This window comes from Helianthus annuus, chromosome 5, assembly GCF_002127325.2.
Source record: "Helianthus annuus cultivar XRQ/B chromosome 5, HanXRQr2.0-SUNRISE, whole genome shotgun sequence".
NCBI lineage: Eukaryota > Viridiplantae > Streptophyta > Magnoliopsida > Asterales > Asteraceae > Helianthus > Helianthus annuus.
This window is the reverse complement of record NC_035437.2, coordinates 168163977-168174495: the sequence shown is the minus strand read 5'-3', so window position 1 is coordinate 168174495 and position 10519 is coordinate 168163977. Positions and strand designations below refer to the sequence as shown.

Genomic DNA, 10519 nt, shown 5'->3' with positions numbered 1-10519 from the left:
GAGCACGGGGTGTAGGCGTACACCCGTCAGTGCATAAATGAATAAGTAATGTGGTGTGTCTATTGATCTTTAACCCAATCTACGGATCGGGCTACTGAACGCATAAGAAACATGTAATTCGTTTACAAGTATTATATTCAAATAATTATCCCAAGTTATAAAAGTTTGTGCCACGTGCATTCAAATCAATTTTATTAAACTTTTCAAACTGAGTCGGTTGAATGTATTTACCAGTGTAAACTGACGTATTTTCCCAAAAAGGGTAAGTGCAGGTACTACGCGAACTAGGCTGGCTTTCTCCTAGCGTCCTCAATAAGTCTCGCAAGCTTGGATGTCAAAACTGTTGAACAATGTTTCCTATTTATTTTTGATCCCCATGTGGATTACTTTCAACTGTTGTGATACTTGATATTACAATTTATTAAAGTTGAAATATATCTATCTTTTGCTTCCGCTCTGCATTTAAATATTGTGTTGTTTGACTGTAATGTTACCAACTACGTCACGATAATCCCCCACCGGGCCCACCGGTGAAACGTGTAAATATCGGGGTGTGACAAATTGACTTACCACCTCATGGTGGTCGAATGGCGTGCTTGCCGCCTACGAACTCCTCGAAATCACCCACCGGTGATTTATACCATTTGTTGCCAAACGGTCCAAACTTCCTCACCTCCTCTTCCTTCTTCTTTTCTAGAAGTGACTTCTTTGCCTTCTTTTTCTTGACCGTCTTCTTCTTTGTTTTTCCAAACCTACCAACCATAGCATATACCTTTTTGTTTGGATTCATGTCCTTTTTAGGACACTTATCCTCACTGAGCGGGTTAGTGAAATTTGGAAAAACATTTAAATTTAATTCCCGGTCCCCAAACTTCATACTTACCGTTCCCGTTGCACAATTTATTATGGCATTAGCTGTTGCAAGGAACGGTCTACCCAGTATGACTATCGGTTGGGTGTCCTCAACACACCCAACATAGTCTACTACCAAAAAGTTAACTGGGTAGTAGCAATCATCCACCTTAACAATCACATCCTCCACCATCCCCCGTGGATGCGTGGGAGTCTGATCGGCCAATACTACGGGAGTATCAAACTTTTTCAATGGACCAAAATCATATTGGTCATACAAACTCCAGGGCATGAGACAAGCTCCAAGATCTAGGAGCGCCCTCTCAATTTTAAATGTTCCAATTTGAATTGGGATAAGAGGGTCTCCCGGATCTTGAACTTTTTGGGGAAGTGCACTTGATAAAACGGCACTAACATGTGATACCAAATCAATTGGTTCGGGTAATTTATTATGCCATTTTTCAATGCTCAACTCTTTCAAGCATTCCACATGAGCCGGAACCTTTTTAATGTCATCAAGTAACGGCAAATTAATTTTAGCTTGTTTAAAATTTTCCCACCCCTCGTCCTTAAGTGGGCACCGTTCTTCACTTTTCGACGTATTAAGCGGGTTAAGTTGATTTAAACAATTTTCACAAAAAGCATTTTTAGTTACATTTTCAATTGTACTTTGTGAAATCGTTTCTTGTTTATATTCATTTTCTGGCTCATCACTTATATCTTCCACTACACCATCAACGAATTGTGGTGGTGGAATGCTTTCAACACTACAAACTTCATCATTTGAAAGAATACTTACCGTGCTAACGCGTGCATTCCTCACGTTGCTTGTGCTAGAACCTTGATGCTTCGGGTTCACTGTCGTGTCACTTGGAAGTCCTCCTCCGCTTCCATGAATCTGAGCCATCTCTTGTGCAAGTTGCCCCACTTGCTTCTCCAGCGCCTTGTGGGATTTATCCCTCACCTCAAACTCTTTCCGCATTTCAATTTTAATTTCTTGGTTTGAATTCCGCATTTCAGTTTTAAGTTCTTGATGCGAGTTGGTGAGAGTGCTCATAGTGTTCATGATAACATCTAGTTTTGAATCAATCGAATTATCCCCTTGGGAGTTAGATGCACCACCCCCATTACCACCTTGGTTGTAACCCCGCTGATAGTTGCCTTCACGGTTTTGATATCCTTGGTTACCACCTTGGTTGTAATTCCTTTGTTAACCCCCTTGGTTACCACCTTGACGATTATTGTACAATGATCCACCTTGACCTCCTTGATTACCCGATTGAAAATTTGGGTTCATTTGATTCGAGGCATTACCATACCGGAAATTAGGGTGATTTCTCAAGCCCGGATGGTAAGTGTTGGAGTTCATGTCATATTGCTTCCGATCCCCATACACTTGGTTGACTTCCTCGGTGTAGTCACTCGACCCCGTTGGACATTGCTCCGCTCTATGTCCAATATCACCACACTCTTCACACACCTCAAATTGTACCGCGTTCACTTCCTTCTTCTTCATTCGAGCCATTTCCCGCTCTAAAGTAGAAATTCGATCTTTAGAGTCGAGCTCGGGAAGTGACCGGGAAATGGGATGTTTTTTAGCTCTATCGGCCGATTCTTTCTCTTTTGACCGTTTACTCATCCGCTCCAAAAACTCCCAATCATCGTTTTCATGGTTGCTCAAAAGAGTCCCATTGCTCGTCGATTCGAGACGATTCCATGTTGTGTCATCCAACACACGTACAAAACACTTCACCAATTCCCACTTTTCTATTTGGTGATGTGGGCATCTCCGCATCAATTCCTTAAATCGAGTGAATGCTTCATGCAACGGTTCACTCAGTAGTTTCCGAAATGACCTTATTTCATCCCTAGCATCGTCGGTTTTCGCCATCGAATAGTATTCGTCTAAGAAGGCCTGTTGCATCTCACCCCATGTCCGGATGCTATTCGCCGGAAGTGTGAGGAACCATTGCTTTGCCTTGTCTTTCAATGAAAATTGGAACAAACGAAGTTTAACCTCCTCTAGTGAAAAATTGTGCCCCCCGATAGTGTTACAAATGGACGAGAATTCCGCCAAATGCGTATACGGCTCATAATTAGACCTCCCATTGAAGTGGGGAAGTATATTGATGTAATGCGGTTTACAATCAAACATTCTCTGTTCGCATACTATCGGAGAGTCATTTTCGGTGACTATTGGTCGAAAGCGGTCGTTCACTCCCCGTGGAGGTTGTTGACGACGTTGTGGACCGTTAACCTCTTGATCGACCGGCCTTCGGTTGTCCCTTCGATCACCACCCCTATCACCTCTTCTATCGTCTCTTCGATTTCCACCTTGGTTACCCCTTTGATTACCCCTCCCACGAAACGAGGAATCCGAGTAGGGTTGCCATTGTTGTTGTTGTTGTAAAACCCGTCATTTCGGTTCCTTTGGTTGTTATTTCGTGGTTGGCGGTTATTTTCGTAACCGTCATTCCTTCTATTCCCATACCCGTAGTCTTCATCCCCAACATAATTGGCGTTTTGGTAGCCAAACTCCTCATCTTCATACCCTCTTGCATTGTAGCCATTACCCCTATTCACATACCCCCAATCTTCGTCATCATTCGCCCGATCATAATAGTACCCTCCATCGTCCGAATTTTCCGTATGAATGCTTACATGTTTCGACGATTGGTAACCGGGAACACTAAACGGCTCATTATCGGGGATGGCGTTCCTTAAATCGTCTATGTTGAAGAATGGGTCTTCGTCGCGGGATTGCCGTGATCTCGGTTGCGTCGGCGGTCTGAATTGACATTTCGATCATCAAGGTTTAGGGGTAAGGATTGTTGTCGATGAAGGTTTTGTTGTGGTGGTGTTCTTTGGGTATTGCTGGGATTTTGGTTTTGGAAAGGTGGTGTAGGTGGTCCGGTGTTGTTGTTACCACCCGGTCGCTCTTGAGGTATAGGTTGAAAATTTTGAGCGGGATGAAAGGTTCCTCGGGATTGGAATTGGTTTTGGTTGAGGTTTGGGTGATTGGAGTTTTGGTTTGCCATCGAATTGGTTTCAATGGTTGGTGTGGATTGTGGTGTTTGGTTGGTTTGATTAGAAGCAAGAGTTGCTTCCAATCGGCTTGCTAAATTTCTTCTTGCTTCCCTTTCGATTTCCGGTTCGTAGACTAAAGTTGAAGTCCTCCCGGAGTTCTGCGTATGCATACACTACCTGTAACCTGCACAAGTAACACACCCCGCGTAACAAGGAAAAAGGCAAGCACAAGAGAAGAAAGTATGCAATTTAAACAGTTAATCACACAAATTCAAGCAATATCCAAACACAAAGCGCACGCACTCCCAGGTAACGGCGCCAAAATTTGATCGAAGTGTCGCGCTCTGGTAAAAGATAATATTTATAGTCTCAAATTACCCTTAACAAATAGTTAGTGGTAGCAAGAGGTCGAACCACGAAGAGTATGTGGTTTGCGAGTGGATTTGATTGAATTGAAATATGGGTCACAATTTATGAAGCCTGCTATCTTGTTTTTGTATATTTTTGTTTGATTGAAAGATGTGAATTAAAATTACTAAAATGATTGAATGGATTAACTACTAATGATTAACAAATTGCAAGAAATAAAATTGATTGATTGAACAATAATAAGAAAACAAGGCGCACACCCGGTTTCAACAAATGCAAGACTTAGGGTTGCTATGTATTTTAATTAGCTTTACTTGAAATAGTTCATTAACGGGTCGCAATCACAAAGCTTAGGTGTCAATCGCTATCAACGTCGTAAACAACGGACCATGATACACTTCGTTACTTTGGACTAGCAAATCCTACCAAAAGACAAGGCATAAATACGTGTATTCATTTCACAAAGTCAAATTTAATCATTCACTCGACAGTTTGCAAATTCAATACCAACGTAGGACAATTGTCTAAGATTCAAATGCAATTCAAGTTGTCACAAAACATAATAAACCCTAAACCTTACAAAAGTCTACACCGGGGTGAAACCTCCAAGAAATTAGCCGAGCATGATCGAAGAAACTTAATCACCGGATGTTGAAAGCTTGAATTGGATCATCGTGAAGCTTGAAGATGAATGTATGGATGAAGGTTAGGGTTTTGGATGGGTGATAATGGTGAATGGATGATTGAATTGATGGATTGGTGAATTGATGGAGCTAGGGTTTAGAATCAAGAAGATGATGGTGATTTTGTCTTGATTCGGGTTGTAGGAAGGATGGTAGATGGAATGGTAGGTGAAAGATGGGTGAAAGATGGCTCTAAGAATGGTTTCAAAACTTAAAATATTGTGTAACCCCCGTTTCTTGGTCAAAATTGATGTTATAACTCGTCCCCAACTCAAAAATCACGTTTTTCGCGATATGAGAATGCAGGTGGCGTCGCCGACGGCCATTTAGGGCGTCCCCGACGGCCTTTGGAAGTCTCAGTTTCACCCGACGGCTTAATTAGCTGTTTACGGAGGTTTCTGGCCGACGGAACAATCCAGAGGGCGTCGCCGACGGCCCTTTTGGGCGTCCCCGACGCTGCCTGGTTTTGTCGGTTTCGTCCAAAACTGTTTTCTTCAAAACTTCTTCGTTATAGCTCTGTTTTACTCACCGTTTTCGCCCACGTTCTCGTAATTCATCCCTCTATCATGCCATCTTCCGATATATTCATTTAAAATTCATCAACATTCCCCAAAATACATCCAATCTTAGTGATTAACCCGGTTTTCTTCATTTCACATCCCCGGTTGATCCGTTTCGCTTCCCGGTGCTCCGTTTAGCTCCCGATTAGCTCCTTAAACTCTTTTAGACCTGTAAAACACAAATCCCAATAAAAGTAGGCTATTCAAATTAAAAGCTACGTAAAAACATCAACTTAAGCGTAAACGATCACCGGTTTTCAACCACGTATCACGACCCATGTTCATGGATAAGGTGGCATGCCCCCGTGCTTGTCTTCTTATTTGTTGTTTTTGTCACACCCCCAAAAGCCACATGCGGAGTATCACCGCTGGGAGGCGTGACTGACCAGGATCAAGCCACCAATCATATTGAACATAGCGTGTAAACAATTATAAAACCCAAACACAATATAATTGGTGTCCAAACAAAACATAGTTTAAGTTGTAAGCGGAAGCATAATGTTTAAAGCCAAAGTATAAGTTCAAAATGTAATAAATGTTTAACATGGCATAAGACTATCCATGTCCCACAACGTCCACGCCTCCTCGTGCAAGCTCCTGAAATACCTAAAGACCTGCAAGGCATGTAACAACGAGTCAACAACAAAGTTGAGTGAGTTCACAGTTGGTTGTTTAGTTTTACCAATTTGTTTTGTAATCATAAGTTGTTTCGTAAACCACAAGTTAACAAGTACCTTTGTTTCCCAAACCATAACCATAATCAGTGGGGGGGCTTCCCCTGTGAACCACTAGACCATACCATCTAGCATGAACCCTAACTCACAAAACAACCTTATAACATCTAGCATGAACCCTAACTCACAAAACAACCTTATACAATCTAGATCGCAACCCGTATGTATTTCAATGACAAGATCTATTCAACACAAGTGTCAAGTCAACCGCCATATCGGCAGAAACGTGAACGAATGCAATCTCATGAGATACTATCACATAGTTCTTAAACAACCGTTTTGCACAAGAATAGTAAAACCCTAATCACATGATTCTCAATCTAAACATTAATCATAGTCAAACCATTCAGAAGTCATTGTTTCATTACAATATCTATTTACACATAAAGCAAATAGTAGATCGAATCGATAAACGTGACTAACCGGTTAAGATGAAACACAAGAATTTCCTAAAGATATGATGGTGAGAGGTGATGGCTGCCGCAGGGAGGTAGAGAGGTTCTAGGGTTTTCAATTATGCTAAAAGTGTGGCGAATGAAACAGTAATACTCAATAAATATCCGCGTAACGTACTGGACCCATAATGGGCTTCGACGTAACAGTGGGCCGGCGAAACATGTGTTTCGTCGAGATGTTTGTGACGAAACACTCTCTGTTTCGTCGCTATGGTTTATGACGAATCACCCAGTTTCGTCGGGTGTGGGTTTTGGCTAAACTCTCATGTTTCGTTATATTTATATAATAATAATAATCATAATCGTCATATGTCAAATAGTTCACAATTAATCATATAGTCCAATCAACAATGTGTCAAACATATAATCAACAAGAACAATTACAACTCAACAAATTATACAAACATAGTTGTGAACAAATAACGTAAACAATTAACGTGCAGTTAATGCGAAGATGGAATCTTGGAAACTCGAGTTGTCACATTATCCCCAACTTGAAAGAAATTTTGTCCCGAAATTTGGCATGCGGTTACTGAGGAAGCTAGTTGAGTTGCGTGGTTTATTGCTTTTCCTGGGGTGTCACATCACCCCCCGTTGATTTGGAATTTCGTCCTGAAATTCCGCAGTAGCTTCGGCCTCAGTAGTAGTTGCATTGTTGCCGAATCAATTGGGGATACTTGAGTTTCATTTGGTCTTCTCGTTCCCAGGTGAACTCTAGGCCACGACGGGAGTTCCAACGAACTCGAACAAGAGGTATTCTGGTGTGCTTGAGAACCTTAACGTCTCGGTCTGTGATTTCAACTGGTTCCTCGACGAATCGCAACTGGTCGTCGATAGTGAGCTCCTTCAAAGGAACTATGAGGGTCTCATCTGACAGACATTTCTTCAGATTTGACACGTGAAATACTTTGTGAACTCCACTGAGTTCTGCGGGTAGGTTCAACTTGTAAGCGACTTTACCAATTTTCTCAATGATTTCGAACGGTCCGACATAACACAGATTAAGTTTGCCTCGTTTACCAAAACGAACTACACCCTTCCAGGGTGAGACTTTGAGTAGCACTCGATCCCCAACCTGGAACTCGAGTGGTTTCCTGCGCTTATCAGCGTTGCTTTTCTGACGGTCACGAGCTGCCGCCATTCATTGTCGTATTTGTGTAATCCTTTCCATTGTGTCTACTACCAGTTCTGGACCCGTGATCTGACTATCACCCACCTCTGCCCAACAAAGAGGTGATCGGCATTTACGCCCGTACAATGCCTCAAATGGAGCGGCCTGAATATTGGTGTGGTAACTGTTATTATACGAAAACTCCTCCAACGGGAGATGTTTTTCCCAGCCGTTGCCAAAATCAATCACACATGCCCTAAACATGTCTTCAAGGGTTTGAATGGTGCGTTCAGACTGCCCATCAATCTGTGGATGATAAGCGGTGCTCATGCCTAAACGTGAGCCAAAGGACTTGTGCGTTGCTTGCCACAGTTCAGAAGTAAAACGTGCATCACGATCGGAGATAATGGAGGTTAGCACCCCATGCCTCGAGACCACTTCCTTTAAGTAGACGTCTGCTAATGTAGAGAACTTGTCTGTTTCTTTGATGGCCAAAAAGTGTGCAGACTTAGTTAATCGATCCACTATCACCCAAATAGTGTCATTTCCACGCTGAGATCTAGGCAGGCCTGTAACAAAATCCATGGAAATTTATTCCCATTTCCATTGTGGTATCTCTGGTTGTTGGAGTAGACCTGATGGTTTCTGATATTCAGTCTTGACTCTCGCATAAGTCAAACATTTACTGACATAAGTTGCTATGTGGGCTTTCATGCTAGGCCACCAATACGTAGTCCTGAGATCATGGTACATCTTATCTGAACAGTATGTACTGAGTAGCGAGACTTATGTGCTTCATCCATCACTAGCTTGCGTAAGTTTCCATAAAGTGGGACCCAGATGCGTCCTGTTACATAGTAGGCGCCGTCTTCCTTTTGTTATAACCGTTTCCTTGATCCGCGTAGGGCCTCATCCCTGACGTTCTCTGCTTTAAATGCTTCGACCTGAGCATCTCGTATCTGTGTAAGATGGCTAGATTGGATGGTAAGTTGTAAAGCACGTGCGCGTTTAGGTGTAGTATCTTTTCGACTGAGGGCGTCAGCCACAACATTGGCCTTGCCCGGATGGTACTTGATCGCGCATTCGTAGTCATTCAAAAGCTCGACCCATCGACGTTGACGCATGTTTAATTCCTTCTGTTTGAAGATATGCTCGAGACTCCTGTGATCGGTGTAAATGGTGCACTTGGTACCGTAGAGGTAATGTCTCCATATCTTAAGTGCAAAAACAACAGCTCCCAGCTCCAGATCATGCATAGTGTAATTCTTCTCGTGAACTTTAAGTTGGCGCAATGCATAAGCAATGACTTTATCCCGTTGCATCAACACACACCCAAGACCCTGAATTGACGCGTCACAATAAACCACGAAATCGTCTGTGTCCTCTGGCAAGGAAAGAATAGGTGCGCTACAAAGTCTATCCTTTAAGTGCTGAAATGTTGTTTCTTGTGCATTACCCCAACGTGTAACACCCCAAAACCCGAATGTTTATACTTGTCGTATGTTCCTATATAACTTAGTATGAAATAACTAACTAGGCTAATTAACCTAGTTAAGTGTGTGGTTAAAAGTCTTAAATGACCAAAATAGTGCAATTTATGTTAAGTGACAAAGATGAGGGGCCAAATGGAACAAGATGAAAGTTAAGTTACTAAATAACAAAACTCTCACACACAAACACACATATCGTGTGTTCGAGAATGAGCAGGAAGCTCCCATGGAGCCAAGAACCCTAGCTTCATCCATTTCATCAAATTGGAAGGATAAATGAAGCTCAAATTTAGAACCGAACGCGAATTTGTGATCACCTACACTAGGGGATCATGAGGTATGTCTTAGATTCTAGATTTGATGATTACCCACGAAGTGGGTTATGTTGTAGATCATGAATTGGTATAAAATTGAGCATGAGTATGTGTTAGATTCATCATTTGGAACATGGATTATGCATGGTTTAGGTTAATTTGATGTTTAAGGGTGAAACCCGTTGGTTATGGTGAAGATGATGACATGGGTAAATCATCTATGTCTAAATTCTTGCTTAAAATTGATGTATTTTGATTTGTAAGATGGATTCTTATGAGGGGAATTGAAAGAAATGTGATACTAGTATGTTTGATGTTTATGCATGTATGATTCATGTTGATTAGAAGGAAGAAGTTGATGAATTATGTATGAAATTAGAAGGATATGCATGAACTAGTTGTACACTATGCTTACAAGGTAGTACACATATCAAAAGTATGATGAAATTATGAAGAACTTAAGATTAGATCACTTGTAAGTGATTAATAAGTAGTTATGAAGTGGGTTTTAGATGATGTAATGTAAATTGATGATTTGCTTATGTTAACAATGTTTGGAATCATACATGTGTGTGAGTGTTTAAAGAAATTGGATAAGAAATGGTGAATTGTTGTTAGATGAAGTGAACAAAATGTGATGATAATATGTATGATGTTTAATTTTAAATACCACATGTTGATTAGTAGAAGGATTTGATGAACTATGTATGAATTTAGAAGATTGTGCATAAATTAGTTGTACGTTATGCTTAAAAGATGGTACGCACCCCAATCGTATGATAAAATGTATGTATTGTCGTCCGTATAGTCGATTATGATGTTGCGGGTATATAATGATAGGTCAAAAGTTAAACTAAATGAACCGTTGACTTCTAAAAGTCAACCGTGTATAAGAAGGATGGTTAGACGAGTTGTCATAATTGT

The 10519-nt window shown here is 41.3% G+C and overlaps 1 protein-coding gene across 1 annotated transcript; it reads right to left on the bottom strand.

Moving 5' to 3' along the window:
- Positions 1-574: 574 nt before the first annotated feature.
- LOC110931448 lies at positions 575-2743 on the bottom strand. The gene is made up of 2 exons (XM_022174841.1): positions 2247-2743; positions 575-2057 (listed from the first exon to the last, which is right to left on the bottom strand). Exons 1-2 carry the CDS (start codon positions 2741-2743, stop codon positions 575-577), a joined length of 1980 nt encoding a protein of 659 aa, XP_022030533.1.
- Between the last annotated feature and the right edge of the window lie 7776 nt (positions 2744-10519).

What these genes read in the sequence shown, in the direction of transcription:
- LOC110931448 (XM_022174841.1), bottom strand. Translation starts at nt 2,743, where the DNA reads ATGGCGAAAACCGACGATGCTAGGGATGAAATAAGGTCATTTCGGAAA. An exon ending in ACCGAGGAAGTCAACCAAGT is followed by an intron (nt 2,058 to 2,246) that starts GTATGGGGATCG and finishes GGGTTAACAAAG; the next exon opens with GAATTACAACCAAGGTGGTA.